We start from the raw sequence: 17,284 nt of genomic DNA, 5'->3' as shown, positions 1-17,284 counted from the left end.
TCCCTCTTCTAGAACGTTGATTTCTGGATCAGCGTTGAGAGGCAGGTTTGGAAGATCACTGACCACTGGCTCTATCTCAGCCGGGTCTTGAGCTTGTCTCTCAGGCTCGATGACGGTTGGCTTGGATTGCTTTGTGGACAGTTCTGGACATGTAAGCAACTTATCCCAGTCTAACTCAACGGGGCTTTGCGGGTATACTTCGTCGTACTCTAATTCTGAGGACACGTCTTCATCGTGGTTGTTTGTCTGTACCAGTTCTTTTGTCTTTTGCTGAAATGCTCTAGTCACAAGTCTTTGTTGTGGCCCCACTTCCCTTTCGTCAACAGGGATTCTCACAAGATAACCAATGGGTAACAAGTGATTGCGATGAATAGTCTTTTCTGCTCCCATGCCTCTCTCTGGCTTGATCTTGTGTGACAGGTAAGTTGGGTAGCTTCTCCATAACAATATATGGTGAGGATCGCCACTTTGCATTTCAATTTTTGCTTGCCTGTGACCCCAAAGTTTCTCAGCAGCACCCTGTCACCTTTGTCAAGGACTTGTTCTTTGACGTGCCTGTCGTGTGCTTTTTTGTTTCTTTGGTGGTTCTTGTCTGATGATTCTGTTGCAAGACTGTAGGCTCGTTGGAGATCTTTCTTGAGCTTAACAACATACTGATGCCAGGACTTTGTCTTTTGGTCATCCTCAGTCACGCCAAAGCAGATGTCTACCGGTAAGCGAGCTTCTCTGCCGAACATAAGCAGGTAAGGCGAATAACCAGTTGCATCGTTTTGAGAACAGTTGTAGGCGTGGACCAACTGACTGATCTTTTGACTCCATTTTTGTTTTTTTGCTTTGGATCCAGTGTGCCAAGCATTGACAAGAGCGTACGGGTTGAATCTTTCGGGTTGCGGATCTCCCTGAGGGTGGTAAGGCGTTGTTCTTGACTTACGAATACCCAACATCATCAGAAGGTCTTGGATCAGTTTTGCTTTCAAAATCGCGGCCTTGATCCGAATGTATGCGGGCAGGGAGTCCGTAGTGTACAAAGTAGCGCTCACACAGTATCTTAGCAACGGTGGCCGCCTTCTGGTCTTTGGCTGGAAAAAGCTTGGGCGTATCGAGTAAAGTGGTCTGTCACTACAAGGATATTGGCGAAACCTTGGGAGTCGGGCTCAAGTGACAGAAAATCTATACAGACAAGGTCTAGAGGGCCTTGGCTGGTGATCTGTTTTAAAGGAGCAGCTCTCTGAGGAAGGGCTTTGCGAGTGATGCATCTGCCGCAATTCTTGATGTACTGCTCAACCTCAACTCCCATTTTGGGCCAATAGAACCGATTTCTGATAAGTTCGATGGTCTTGTCCATGCCCAAGTGACCGGACTCATCATGCAGGGATTTCAGGACCATCGGGACATACTCTCTGGGCAGTACCAGCTGCTTTACCTCAGATCCATTTTTTCTCAACCTTTCTGTAGAGCAGATTGTTTTGGATGACCAGCTTGCTTGCTTCTTTGTGCAACAGGACAGAAGTTGGATTGTCGGGGCTGGTGAATGATAGACCACCACGAAGTGACTGTTTGACTGGAGCGATAGTAGAGTCAACATCTTGAGCGGTGACCAGGTCTTTGTGACTGAGCTGACTCAGAGAACCGAGATCCAACCGAACTGGGGAGGCGAAACACTCTGGTATACCATCAGGTGAAACTCCGAGTGACTCAGCAATAGTTATGGGCTCTGTCGGAGTTTTCACGGCACTTGATCTGTTTACACAGAGCTTGAACACTTTCAGTCGGTATGGTTTGCCAGACTTCTTCTGTGGTTGGTAGAGGGTTGCGTGACAGGGGCATCGGCATCGATGTTGCTGCTGCCAGGCCTGTACTGCAGTGTGAAATTGTATGTGGCGAGTGCTGAGAGCCAGCGGTGACCTGTCGCGTTGAGTTTGGCAGTCGTGAGGATATAAGTTAGGGGGTTGTTATCAGTTCTCACGGTAAACTGTGCGCCATACAAGTAGTCATGGAACTTGTCCACCACTGCCCACTTAAGTGCCAAAAACTCGAGCTGGTGCACTGGATAGTTCTTTTCAGAGGCACTCAGCTTGCGGCTTGCGAAAAGCAACAGGTCTCAAGCCCTCAGGGTACTCTTGGTTGAGGACAGCGCCAAGCCCATGAAAACTGGCATCAATGTGAAGTATGTAAGGCTTGGTGGGGTCGGAGAATGCCAGCACAGGTGCGCTTGTGAGGCAGTGGATGATCATTTGGAATGCCTCTGAACATGACTGGTCCCACCGGTCACCGAAAGGCTCACTGACTTTGTAGTAGGTCTTGTCTGATGAAGAGGTAGGCTTTCGCTTCTTTTGGGTCGGAGGATACCCTTTGCACAGCTCTGTAAGTGGTTCGGACGATGATGGAGTAATTTTTTATAAACCTGCGGTAGTAGCCGCAGAACCCCAGGAATGACTGCAGAGAAGGAAGGTCGGTGGGCTGCTTCCACCGCGTCACTGCTTCCACTTTGTCTGGGTCTGTGGCAATACCGTGCTCAGAGACGATGTGCCCGACATAGGTGACTTGTGAGCGACAGAACTGGCACTTGTCGAGGGACAACTTAAGTCCAGCTTCTTCGAGACGAGTGATGACTTTGAGGAGTCCTTTGCTCATGCTCCCCCAGAGTCTTGCCGAAAACAATGAGGTCATCAAGATAGACTATGACTTCAAGCATGTGCATGTCACCAACTGCCTTCTCCATGAGTCGTTGAAAATGTTGCAGGGGCCCCTGTGATCCCCTGCGGCATCCGCTCAAATTGGAAAAATCCCAGAGGACAGATAAAAGCAGTTTTCCCCTCTTTGTCCTCATCAGCCATTGGGATTTGATAGTAGCCACTGCGCAGATCCAGCACTGAAAACCACTTACTGCCGGACAAGCAATCGAGAGAGCATCGTCAATACGTGGTACAGTGTACTGATCTGGGATAGTTTCTCCGGTTCAGGGTGCGGTAGTCGATGCACATACGAAGTTGACCATTCTTTTTACGTGCAAGGACAATCGGTGAAGCATATGGACTTCTCGATTCTTTTATGATCCCAGCCGCCAACAAACCTTGCAGGTGACGCCGAAGATCATCCAAATCAGCAGGGGCAATACGTCGAGATCTCTCTCTGAAGGGAGTGTTATCATTCAAACGGATGTGATGTTCTACCCCCATTTAGCCCAAACCAACATCCCACTCTTCTATAGAGAACACATGGGAATGTTTGGCAAGCTTTTTACTCAGCCTTTCTTTCCACTCTTTGCTGATGGGTGACTCACTGAAGTCAAACAGAGAAGGATCCATAGCTGGAACGGATTCGGCTTTAGGGTTTGGTACAATCTGTCACAACGTCAGCGATGTGAAGGTGAGCGATCACGGTGCCCGTTGGAATGGCAGTTTGCTTTAGAGACTCATTACGCAGGAGCACCAGGAAGTTGTTTAGGATCTAGCATCTTGGAAAACAACACAGTCGGCTGGACAAGTACACTTGGAGGAAGAGCAGGTGAGTGGGCTCATTCAATGATGAGTATGCTGTCTCCGATGTCTTGTTTCTCTTTAACTTTGCAGATAGCAACGTATTCAGTGCCAGGAGGGATGCTGAGAGGACCAGGCCCAGACCACTTTACTTTTCAGCCACAGGCACGTCTTTGTTGCCTTTTATGGACATCCCTACATAAACCGGGTAAATGTTTTTTTTCTCTTGAACTTGGATTTTGACCGAGTTGACATTCTCCAGGTCTTCTTTCTTTTTAGGCTGGGACTTGAAAGGCCTAGACCCCCCTGACGTTTGTGCCGATCAGGACAGGTATCGTCGCGGAGCAACGTGGCTCCGGCACACCAGGACCAGAACAGGAACAGACTTGAACCTTTGTTGGACTTTATCAGTTTTGTGGCAGCTCCAACTCAATCTTGTAGGAAACTTTCATCGGGTAACTGCTCTCTGACTCACTTAGGCCCACATATGGCTAGACCGGTCACCGAGTTTAAACTGGATGTGTGACAGGTGTTTGGCATACCAGCTGTCGAAGAGAGATGGTAACTTGAGATCCACTGTCCATCAGCGCAGTGCAGGGGTTGCCTTGATCCTAACCTGAGCAGTGGAGGGCGGTCCCACGAGTCCCCTCGGGCAAACTGTGATGTCTGTGCATTTACCGGAGCTTCTCTTGGACACTGCATTTTGGTCTTGGTTTCTTGCTTCGTTATCAGATTTGCGGTTTCTGCTTGGGACTTTTCTTTGAGCTTGCAGCATTTCTGAATAACTTTATGATAGTTTTCGGGAGAAGCACACTTGTTGGCCAAATGCCGTCTTCACGCAGCGATAGCAAAAAAAAATCAATTGGGTCTCTGGCTTAGAAGGTCTTGGCTGCCAGGATCGTGACTGGTCTCTGTGGCAGGGCTCAGTAGCAGAAACTATACTTCGGCTTGACTGACATGACAGAGACTTGCTTTCGGAGTGTTGACAACTTCTTTCTTTAAAGCTTGAACGTTCTTTTCTTCTGGGTTCTCTGACGTCGAGTGACCGGAAAAAACAGTGTGCTCGTCGAAAGGGTGACTTGACATGGCGGGTGGGGCAGAGAGTTCACATAATTGTGCTCGGAGTGACGTTGGTGTATTTCGGCTTTCAAATTCTTTTAACTCTATGTCAGAGGTCACAGTATCACTTTTGGCGTAGACGGCTTTGGGTGGATGGAGGATCTGCCGACGTGAAACTTCATGCTCCTCCTCCAGGCGTATCCTCATTCAGCAGCTCGAGAGAAAAGTGGGATGGACTGTCTCTGCGGTCCTCTTAATCTGAGATTTAGTATCATAATGTCAGACCTGATGGCCCTTTAATGAGTTGGTCAAGACGTGCCTGTGTCTGCCGCCGATGACTGGAGTCCACCCTTTTGGACAAACTTTATTTAGGACTCTCTCAAGGCGTCTCATGCAGGAACTCAGAGAGTTTCTCGTTTAGAGTGTTGACACAACATTTCTGAAGGCAAAGTAAAGTTCTTCACCGCTCTCGGGGTTTTGCAAAAAGTGGTCTCGAGAATGTCAATGTAGTCCATAGAGGATGCAGATGGGTTGTTGAACCGACGCACAGCTTGGAGGATTTCGAGTGCAGGACCCTTCTACACTTTCCCATTATTCCATTTTCTTTTCTCTTTCAGGGCGATCATATCTTCAATCATAAGTCTGGCTTGTTCACCCCGTTTTTCCAACTGTTCTTCTCCTGGGGTGTGTGGGCATGACCCTGAGAAAGTGCGCAGTCTTCTGAAAAGATGATTGTTGTCACCATGTGTGTGCTTACTTGTTCATTTGCAGGACATAACCAACTGCTCGAATGATAGCTTCAGGAGTGGATGGTTGAAAATGGGGAGAAAAAACTGGAATCTGGCAGTGGCACCATTGTGACCATCACCGGCTGCCTGAGCTTGGGGTTCTTCCTCCCGCTCAGAAGGTCCAAAGATTTCGTCCAGGTCATAGCAAACCCCTCAGGAACAACATCAAGAGGAATGGCCTTTGTATTCACCTTCTCCCTGCACTCACATAGCACGGTTAAAACTTTGAGACTGAGGGTCATACATTCTTCCTCTCACCTTGACTCTCCCAAGTGCTTTGACAGTCTGCAGCGTTTCTTCAATGAACCCCAACTTCAGTTTTCCGGAGGTTACATCTTTAACCAACAAGGCTTTCACCGGGTCTATGCCGTTCTCCAACACACCAGTTCTTCAAACTGAGCCATCCCACGGTTGTGTGCGCGTACAGTGATCACTTGTCAGAAACTAAATTTGGTAGGTTTTGGTTGTATTTTTAACACAGATAAAGCTTAATCTGTGTTTTCGTTGATTTAGGATGCTTAGTAAAACTCTAATCTGGGCAGTTTAGAGTTTTCACACATAGGTAATCTTTAATGTGATTTTACATGTAGGGTTAACTACTGTTTTGTTTCTAAACTAGGCCTACTTTTTAAACAAACTATTTTAAATCTCTGGGTCAAACAACTAAAGTTAGAGCTGCTAAAACTAATTATGAACTAAATGTATCCCAGGTTCAGTGCCTCCATTTTATTTATGTAGCACCGTACAACCACTCTGTGAGTTACTTACGTGAGAATGGGGGTTGCTTGGGTTCGGTTGTAGTTCAGGTGGATACCACTAAGGTGCACCTAATGAGTTATATAAAACCTTTTGACACAATTAAAATATTTAGAAATAATGAGACCCAGAGATGTTTTTAGTCTAGCAAAAATAGGGTAACGCCCTTGTTTAATTGAATAAAAGAATTTGGCAAAAATAGAATATAAAAGCTTTCCCCAAAATTCAATATTTACGAATATACTAAAATAAATAACCAAAAGATTCCAAAACACTTAAATAATAACCACTTTAAATTTTAGCTTGAAACCCCAATAGTTTTTCAATCACACTTGTTACACCAGAATAAGTGGTTCAAAAGTCCCCCTCCCTTAGCTCTTTCTTTAAACAATCGAGGAATACACAGAGAACTTTACAATAAACAAAATGCGCCGAGTGTCCTGAAACAAGTCTTAGCAAATGCAGTGGTGGGCCCCTTCACACACACATTCACACATGTTCCAAATTTACTCACGGTATAACATTTTGAACGAAGAAAAAAAAAAACGTTGCAGGCCTGTTTGGTCTTGCAAAACATGATGTGCGTGCGCTGAACGAAACATTGAGTGCGCTGAATTACGGACACTTGCAAAAAATGTGAGAGCGTGGAAAGACTTTGGTCCGGATGATCAGGTGCTGGTGCGATTAAACGACAGTCTCGCCCAGCATAACGCCCACCGTGGCTAACTATCTCGGTACCGTCCGTTTACACGGCTTCCGCTCCTTCTCTCCCGCTCCGTCAGACGGGTCTCCGGCTTCGTTTTCTCACTCAGTCCCTCGCGGCTCACAAACCATCCCGAGTCCGTGGTCCTCTTCTCTGAGCTTTTCCGCTCCGTTTAATCGGCTTTGCTCGCACTTTCTAGCGTTCTCTTTTTTCTCAAACGTGCCAGCGTTCCTGCGCTCCACCCCAGTCCAGCACGAAGAGAAAAAAACTTCCAGCACTTTTTCTCACGTCTCTCCCCAGGTCACGTTGTATATACGTCCTCTTTCATACCTTGCAGCCAAACACTATTGACTATACAGCATGAATACCCAATTGACCAATAAAAAAGTACATAAAAACAGTAAAATATAAATAATAAAAGGCTAACTGCATAAAACCCTTGGAAACTATTATTCAGCTAAATAATATAAACTTTAAACTTCAGTTTTAATACTGTCATGAAATAAATATTACCAAATATTTATTCCTTTTATTATGTAAAATGAACTGATATTTTCCTTATTTAGAAGTCAGATGTCCCCTATTATTATTTAAAGTAAATAAACGTTTACTTTTTTAATAGTCATATGACTCGTTTTTGAGAGTAAGAGAGATTAATCATAACCCACCCTGTTCCAATTACACTATATACCCAAGTTTACCACTGGGCTACATTGGTTTCTCGCATAAATCAAGTGCTTTCTCTAACAATGTTCGACCCTGACTTGTACAGCTTTACAACAGCATGCATGCATGTATCACAGAAGGATTTGTTGGCAACATAAGATCAGAAGCTCCTGAACTTATTCTGACCCCTGAAAGGTGCACTTTCACCAGAGCTTTGGAGAATGAGGGAAAAAAAGAGCTCTTTGACATCTTCTACTGGTGAGGCTGAGTACTGCAGTCTCATTTTACTCTGGATGCTATTTTTTAATTCCCTCTACATTAGGGTTTCATTCCAGAATGTCACAATAAACTCAAATTCTCAACCCTTTTCTAAAAAATATGAATAAAATAAAAACACAATGTTAAAAACCCCCACACAATATAATGTTCACTATTCTGCATGATTTAAAAAATGTTTGAGACACAAAGCACAGAAATGAGCCAATATAGCATGTAGGTGTCAGCAGGAAGATCATGCACAGTTTCCTCACCTGTGTCGTCCTGAAGGGAGTTCTCTTCATAAAAACCTGCAGATGAGAGAAAGAGTGAGAGAACATGAGGGGACAGTAGGAGGTTGGTATTTATACAACAGAAATTCAAACTTTTTCTAAAAGACAGAAAAATAAGAATGTATAAAATTGTCCTTTTGCAAACCGTTAATGAGATTTTTATCCTTATCAACAACTAGTCTCTATATATCTCTCTATATATTTTTATTTCCACATCTATTGGGCCTGCAGATTTTTAAACTACAAAAAATTCACTTTAGTGAATCATTTTGTTCAGACAGTTCCTGTAATTAAACTAAAAAAAAATCAAAGATATTAACCAGTTTATTTATTTATTTATTTATTTATTTTCAGATAATGTTTGCATCTTTTTTAAAGTGAAATCATTAGCTAAATGCTAGTCATTGTGGGCTTTGACTTATATAAATTAGTACTTTTTCTAAGTTTATTTGTTGTTTTACTTTAGTATCATTTATATATCAAAATAATATTTCATTTTGGAATTGGATTTTATTTCTATATGTTCAGTATTCTTTTTTAATTTTAATAATTTAGTTATTTTTATTAGCCTTTGCTTTTTTAAGTTTTTTATTTAGCTTTATTTTTTCAGTTATAGTTATTTTAGTAATTTAACTTAATTTTCTAAGGGTTGTTTTAAGTTTACATATTTTTCAGTTTTAACAAGTTTACATATTTAACTTTATTTCGGCTTTATTATAATTAACGAAATGTTTTAAATAGTTTTAGTTTTTGTTAACAAGTTTTTTTTTATTTATTTATTTTTTATTCGTTTAATACTATAACTGTCGTTGAGGCCGAATAATTTCTGCTAAATTATTTATACTTAAATACCTTAATTGTAGTTGTTTTTCTGAAGGGTAAATTGAGTTAAATTATAAGTAGATTTAACAGTTTTGAGTGACACAAGGATGAGTAAATTTTTACATTTTTAATTTGTGGGTGAACCATCACCTTAAATTCCTTCAACAAATATGTTTGCAGCCATTTCAGCCATTATCATCATCTATTTCAAGCTAAAAGGAACATTTAAATGTTCTTATAATGGACACACTTAAACATTGCAGCAGTTCATCGAACCACACAGAACATCAAGAGCGCTTTAAAACAAAGCCTCTTCTCTCTCTTAAAACATCACTTTCTCTATCTATCTTCCTCTCATACATACACACACACACCCATCTGCCCAGTCCTCTCACTTCTGTCCCTCAGGACGTGACCCCAGCGACCTCTTCAGAAAGTGCCACGTGTGTGTGTGTATGAGTGTGATCTCTTCGGCTCACTGACAGCTGTGGATTTTTGATCTGCCTCACGCAAGGCTCCACACACACACTCCAGCAATCCACAGCATATGGTGGAGCAGAACACACACGTACTCCACCAACCGCAGACTCCTTGAAGATAATCTAATATCTGAGAATGCTGTAGGCCGTTGGGATTGAGCTACAGTAGTGAATACTCGCCGTCTGCCTTCTGTGCCACACACATTTTCTAACTCCATCCCACTCCTCTGACCACTCAAGTATTTAACTTTTGGACAATGTTAAACAGGTTAAAATACCTAGGGTTGGTTCTGCTCAATATACTGCTTGTCATTATTGTTTCACCAAACTGTGTTTTTCAGTTATATATATATATATATATATACAGAGAGAGAGAGAGAGAGAGAGAAATAAAAAAAAAAAAAAAAAAAAAAAAAGCTCTAAAAAGGTTTTGGACACTTACGGTGTTTTGACATTAAAATGTTTGAATATCATTCCATTTAATAGCAAAAATATCAAACCAAGTGGCGTTCACATGTTGCACTTAAGTTTGGACAACCAGAATTGATAAATTACAATATAAATATCAGTATATCTATTGTTTTGTAAACTTTTTGTGAAATGTTTTTTATTCAAAAGGAAAAGGTTTTGTCAAAATAAATGCTACTTTGCATGATATTTTCAGTCTAAAGCAATGAAATTCAAGCATTTTGTGCCTTTAAAGTTTGCAAATACTTTGCGGTCACTGAAAATATTTATAAAATGCCATAATTTAGTGATATTAATATAATGATGGCAAACAAATGTTTTCTATAAATAATAAATACATATTGACATTAAGCTCAATAAATGTATTGTATACAAAATGTAAATAATAATTTAATGATAGTAAATGAAAATGTTTTAAAAAATTAAATACATTGAAATAACACTAAATGTGCATTTTATATACAATTTAAATAACTATTTACTTAAATCAAATGGAAATGTTTTTATAAAAAAAATTAATACTAATATTAATAAATGTACATTTTATATACAATTTACATGACAATTTAATGATAGCAAATGGAAATGTTTTTATGAAAAATATATTAATATTAATAAATGTGTATTTTATGTACAATTTAAATGTCAATTTAATTACATCAAATGGAAATAAACCTATCAATATCAATATTTTAAAAATGGATATTTATATACAAATTAAATATCAATTTAATAACAGAAAAATACAATGTTTTATAATGTTAACTATATTTATATTAATATTAATAAACATATTTTATATGCCATTTAAATGTCAATGATAGCAAATGAATATTTTTTATAAAAATACTGATATTAACAATAAAAAAATAGTATGAAAATTACAATTTAATTAGGGGAAATGAAATGCTTTATTATTAATATATAAATGTATCAATATATCAATCATTAATTGGAGTCCATGAGAAGCAATGGAATAGGTTGAAAGCTAAAAAACAGCATTCACATAGGACAAACACACTCACAGTCACATGGCATTCATACTCACAGGTATAGGAACAAATGCATACAAAAGCACACTCACACATACAAACGCCCCACCCCCCGCCTGCAGAAGAGAGGGATGAGGCTGCCCAGATGTCTTCTGTTCCACTTGGCTGATGGAAGGAAAGAGGGATCGGGAGGGGAGCTGTACAGATGTAGTAGTGATATGTAACCTGAATATCCATTTATTTTCAATAGCTTCATCATTCAGATCCAAGGACATGAGATCCCAGCCGACCCCCTGAACCTCTGCTCATCACAATGTGTGTGTGTGTGTGTGTGTGTGTGCGTGCGCGCACTACAGTATGTGTAATAGTGTAATACAAAGTATAATAGCTTATGTATTACAAAATGTTTAAATGTGTTAATTTAATATTCACACATGTCATCTACACTCTACACAAATGCAAGCCTAAATGTAAGATTTATGTACACTGAAGAATGTGAATTAAGATTTACTTGAAAAAAGCTAGGAAACAATTTTCACTCAGTAACTGCTAGTAAATATCACAAATAATTAGAGAAACAGCAAGTAACACACTGATTCCAATGAGAAATTTTGAAGTAGAAAACTATAAGAATTTCCTATTAAAACATTATATTTTTTAAGAGCGTTTTAATCACATATAAAATGTCTTGTTTTAACATAAACAACCTAATAACTTAATGTGACACATATTTTTCAGCAATAAATGGGTAAAAAACAGCCAAGATTTCTGCACTCAGAAAAGACCATGTCACATATTACATGTATTATTAACTTTATACATCTATTTTTGCATCTATTTATTATGAACTATTTGCATGCTATTGCATAGAATCAACTACTGTACTTGTATTTTCTTTTATATAAAAAAAACTAGTTGCTTTTACAATAGAATCATATTTAATTTCTGCATGGAAGCATTTTATTGCTTTATTTTTATGTTGTTTCAGAATTGATTCAAAATGAGATTTGGTTAAAATATAAGAAAATAAGAGAAAATGTTAAGCTGGCATGCATTTTTTAAAGATGTTCACTATGTTATCTATAAAAATTAAAGCTAAAAGATATCAGAAAAGGTAAAATCCAGCCAAAAATGAAATTTCTGTCATCATTTACTCAGTCTCATGTCGTTCCAAACATGTATGACTTAATTTCCTATGCTGAACACAAAATTGAAGAATGTTGGAAGAAAGAAAGTCATACAGGTTCGGAATGACTTAAGATTTCAAAGAATGTTCATTCTTCCCTGGACTACTTTCAAAATGCAATGCTTTAAAAATGCAGGTTACACAGCAAAATTAATGGAAAACAAAACCTCTCATGGAGCAGAATGAATCTACCTGTTCAACATGTCCATCAAGGTTTCTATGGCAACAAGAGGGTCAAAACAAGGGGTCATGGAATGGCCAGGGGCGGGGTTTATTATCCCTGTGAGGTTGGAGGACAGGAAGTTTATCTTTTATGTGTTTATGACGGGTGTTTGTTTATTTGTGGGGGAAGGGCTGCCAACCTTAAAGATAAAATCTCAAATCACACACACACACACACACACACACACACACACACACACACACACACACACACACACACGCACACACACACACACAAACAAACCTTTCACCTACAGTAATTGTATTATTAGTAGCAGAGGAAATTTAACCCTTTTTTTTAGCTTCACACTTAAAGTCTAATTTATATAAATAACTAAAAAAAAAAGTGATTATGTATATAAAATGCATATAAAGCAATACACATTGGCATCTCCTTCTTCTCTCGTTTTTCCACTCTGTGAGGTCAGTGAGAGGAGAAAGGTCACTCAGAAGTGAAAGGTCAAGGCTGTTGACTATACAGTTGTATTCTGGTATGTGCAGTGACCAATCCAGTGTTTCTATAGCAACACTCATCAGCTGGACTTAATGTAACTGTTGAATTATTGAGTTTCAGGTTCTGTAAAAATGAAAGGCATCATGTTGTGTTTGTGTGTGTTTGTGTTGTCCACAGTTGCTGAATGTGTGTGTGCACATATGTGCCAAACAGATGCTGGAAACACAGCTGTAAAATTTGGAAGTCCTGGCAACCTTTGTGTGCGCTAAAAAACAAGCTGGTCATCTTAGAGTGTATGTGCGTTTCCTTCATGTACTTCATGTTTTAACATCTAAATTTTAAAAATACTTCTTGAACAGATTCACATTTTCATGTTGCAAAAAAATAAAACTAAGTATAATAGCTATTACACCATAAATAGTGTAACATTATTCATGAATAATTTACGCCAACAATAATCATTCATTCACTTCAGACAGCAATGGTAAATCATTCTCTTATTACTCGTCCATCTGATACACCTCTATCCAGAGGGTCAAGACATGAGCCCGGTCTACCGGAGCAGAAACTACTGATTAATTACATAGTAGGAAGGTTGATACACTTTCTGTGCTAATATCACATTATTTTTACTGAGTCACATAAATGATCACATTTGCAAAATCCTGTCAATCCAGGATGCCAATCCTGAATACGCAGTGACATCTTTATATTGTAAATTGCAATATTATTCCAGTACCCCTAAAAAAAGGTTCCATAAGGAGGTTTCCACAGTGATGATATAGAAGAACCAGTTTTGTTCCAAAAAGAACCTTTCAGTGAACAGCTCTTAAAAAGAACCATTTTATTAGTGTGAAGAACATTTTAACCTGTTTTCACTATAAAGAACATTTTACAGATGCAAAGAGCTCCATGGATGTTAAAGGTAAAAATCATAGATGAAAATAAAGAACATTTAGGAGTGAACGATCTTAGGACCATCACATCCCATAATAACATACATGGGCTTTAGTATGAAACAGAGCAAAGATATTCAACTTCTATTTTTTTCCAGTTAAAAAAAAAAAGTTTATATTTAATATATTATAATTATTAATATTCTAAACAAACTAGTGTAAATTAATTAATAAATATATATTCTTGTACATATAAGTTGTTACTTTTTTCTCTATTGATTTATCTTCACTGATTAAAAATGCTACAGCTGCTTGTTTGTTGTCATCGACGTGTTTTTGTGGCGCTCGAGGGTGATTCTCTCAAGTTCAAAAGTTCATCTTTTACGATTCCTCGCGGACGTGCATATAAAAAACATTCCTCAGCAGCGCTTTAAAAGACCTCACTGTCCCCAAACTCCAGCTCTATACGTCCATTCATCACATTACACACACATTTACTCCACACACGGGTATCACATTACAAATTGCAATAACATTGCACAAAGTTCCATTGAGAAAGCTCTAAAAGTAGGCTAAGTTACATTATTTAAAACAAACCTGGGAAGGATCATTTGAGAAACAAGAAAGCAAAACAATACACTTTGCCTGAATTATGTCCTCATGCGTAATACAAGATACAGAACTGTAACTCAATTTTCATCTGAGACTGAATAACTGTGCACGGAAATCAGAAACTCACCGGCGCTCAGTAATTTGTCCCGTTTGGAGAAGTCAAATCCGTTGGGTCTGTTCTCCACCTCCATCCTCCTGTAGATGAACAGAGCTTGTCTCTCCTCGGTCCGCCTGCACTCTGAACTCCACTATAAGCGCGTTCATGTCAAGCGCTCGTATTAGGGTGAAAACACCTTGCTCGGGTCACGTGACGACACGCCCCTGCGACGCCCTCTGGGATTTAGAGTTCATCAGATAGATGGATGGATAGATAGATAGACTTTTAAACACTAACTATAAACTTTATAACAGAATCACAGAATCACATAGACCCGCGTTGTACGCTGTCATTCAACAATTTAATTGTCCTCTGCTGCCTCCCTCCGGTCATTTACTTCAATGCACCTGTCACTGAGTTTTTTCTACTGTGGAATGTCTGACGTCAAGAACCAGTAGGCTAAATATAAAAGAATAAAAATCGGAAAGTTCCACGTTGATAAAATAAAAGGTGAATTCAATCTGATTTCAAGTCAAATTTTTGTTTTGTAAGTGCAGTGCAAATGCATGTACAAGTGCTAAAAAATAGAAATAAAATGAAATAAAAATGAGTGTATAGAACCCTGCATGGTTAATTAGGCTTATTTACACATACATTTAAATTTAGTCTTTTCACAGACGCTTTTATCCAAACCGACTTACAAATGAGCACAATGGAAGCAATCAAAATCAACAAAAGAGCAATGATATATAAGTGCTATAACAAGTCTCAGTTAGCTTAACGCAGTACACGTAGCAAGTTTTTTAACTATATAATAAATAAAAATAATAAATAAAAAAACAGAATAGAAAAAGAATAGAGCAAACTAGTATTAGAAGCATTTTTTGCTTTTGTTAACTGTATATAAATAAAAAGAAAAGGAATAGATAGAATAGAAAAAGCATAGAGAAGCAGTGTTCGTTTTTTTAAGAAAACAAGCAGTTAGTAAATGCAATTAATTCTTTTTTAAAGAACAGAATTAGAATAGAGATTGCTAGAGTTGGAGGGTCAAATAAATATGGAAGAGATGTGTTTTATTGAGTTGAGCAGCTCATTCCACCTGGAGGGAACATTTAATTTAAAAGTCTGTGAAAGTGATTTTGTGCCTCTTAGGGATGGCACAATCAAGCGACGTTCACTTGCAGAACACAAGCTTCTAGGGCACATAAGTCTGAAGTAATGAATTTAGGTAAAGGGGTGCAGAGCCAGTGGTGGTTTTGTAGGCAAATATCAATGCCTCGAATTTTATGTGAGCAGCTATTGGTAGCCAGTGCAAATTGATAAACAGTGGTGTAACATGCATTATTTTCGGCTCATTAAAAATTAATCTTGCTGCCGCATTCTGGATTAATTGTAAAGGTTTGAAAGAACTGGCTGGAAGACCTGCCAAGAGAGCATTGCAATAGTCCAACCTGGACAGAACAAGAGCTTGAACAAGGAGTTGTGAAGCATGTTCTGAAAGAAAGGGCCTGATCTTCTTGATGTTGAATAAAGTAAATCTGCAGTATCGGGCAGTTTTAGCAATGTGGTCTGAGAAAGTCAGCTGATCATCAATCGCAACTCCAAGGTTTCTAGCTGTTTTTGAAGGAGTTATGGTTGATGTGCCTAACTGGATGGTGAAACTGTGATGAAACGATGGGTTTGCTGGAACCACAAGCAGTCTTGGCAAGGTTGAGTTGAAGGTGATGGTCCTTCATCCAGCAAGAAATGTCTGTTAGACAAGCTGAGATGCGAGCAGCTACCATCAGATCATCAGGATGGAATGAGAGGTAGAGTTGAGTGTCATAGGAACCCCAGTAATTAGATGTTGCGACTATGACACCTCACCTCACCTCTCCAAGATACCTTGAAGGACCTATCTGAGAGGTAAGACTCAAACCACTGGAGTGAGGTTCCTGAAATGCCTTTTTTCCAAAAGGTTTGACAGAAGGATCTAGTGGTTAACCATGTCAAAAGCAGTGGACAAATACAGCAAGAGCAGTATTGAAGATTTGGAATCCGCTCTTGCCAGTCTTAGAGCTTCAGCAACTGAGAGCAAGGCAGTCTCGGTTGAATGTCCACTTCTGAAACCAGACTGGTTGCTGTTGAGGAGGTTGTTCTGTCTGAGAAAGGTAGAGACTTGGTTGAGCACAGCTCGTTCAAGTATTTTTACAATGAAAGGGAGAAGGGAAACTGGTCTGTAGTTCTCTAAAAGAGATGGGTTGAGGGTGGGTTTCTTAAGAACTGGAGTTATATGAGCCTGTCTAAATGTTGAGGGAAAAACACCAGCATGAAGGGATGTGTTAATGATGTGAGTGAGTGCAGGTACAACTGCAGGAGAAATGGCTTGAAGGAGATGAAATGGAATAGGATCAAGCGGACAAGTAGAAGGATGATTAGAAAGGATGAGTTTGGAGACTTCTGTCTCAGAGAGTGAAGAGAAGGATGTAAATGGGTGTATGTTTGCTGGTAAGATGTGCTTGACAGATTGTGGTGTGGAAAACTGTGCACTGATGTTTTCAATTTTATTAATGAAAAATGAGGCAAAGTCGTTAGCTGTTGGAGTTGATGAAGGAGGGGGAGGACAAAGGAGGGAGGAAAATGTTTTAAAGAGCATGTGAGAGTTAGACGAATTGTTAATTTTATTAGGATAGTATGTCCTTTCAGCAGTGGAGACATAAGCAGAGAAGGGAGAGAGGAGTGACTGATATACATTAAGGTCAGTAGGTAGTAGCTTATACTTGGGCATTCCCCTCTGTAAATTAAACCACCAAGAATATGATGGATTATGACCACCATAAATATGATGCATCCATGAAACCACCATGAACATGAGTATATAACACTCTATCTCTGTTCCCACTTGTAGTACACTTGAACCCATCTTTCATACACTAGTACACTCAAGTGGTTACTAAATTAAAAAAAAAAATTAAATACAGAAATAGAATAGCACATTTTAGTTAATATCGATGGAGTCCCAAAATAGCATAGTTGAGTACACTTAGATGGCCTTAAGTTTATTAATTTTGTTATATT

General features: G+C 39.2%; 1 protein-coding gene across 1 annotated transcript in view; it reads right to left on the bottom strand.

The window, feature by feature from the left end:
• Positions 1 to 14,368, bottom strand: part of LOC109062687 (nuclear receptor subfamily 6 group A member 1-B) — a 36,057-nt gene extending 21,689 nt beyond the window's left edge. The window contains exons 1-2 of the mRNA XM_042748180.1: positions 14,258 to 14,368; positions 7,982 to 8,017 (exon numbers count right to left, since the gene is read on the bottom strand). Coding sequence (XP_042604114.1) covers positions 7,982 to 8,017; positions 14,258 to 14,321 — 100 coding nt within the window. The 5' untranslated portion in view covers positions 14,322 to 14,368. The remainder of the gene's footprint in view (positions 1 to 7,981; positions 8,018 to 14,257) is intronic.
• Positions 14,369 to 17,284: the final 2,916 nt, after the last annotated feature.

The sequence above is a fragment of the Cyprinus carpio genome, chromosome B21 (assembly GCF_018340385.1).
Source record: "Cyprinus carpio isolate SPL01 chromosome B21, ASM1834038v1, whole genome shotgun sequence".
NCBI classification, from domain to species: domain Eukaryota; kingdom Metazoa; phylum Chordata; class Actinopteri; order Cypriniformes; family Cyprinidae; genus Cyprinus; species Cyprinus carpio.
The sequence above is the reverse complement of the archived record's forward strand: the minus strand, read 5'-3'. Positions and strand labels throughout refer to the sequence as shown.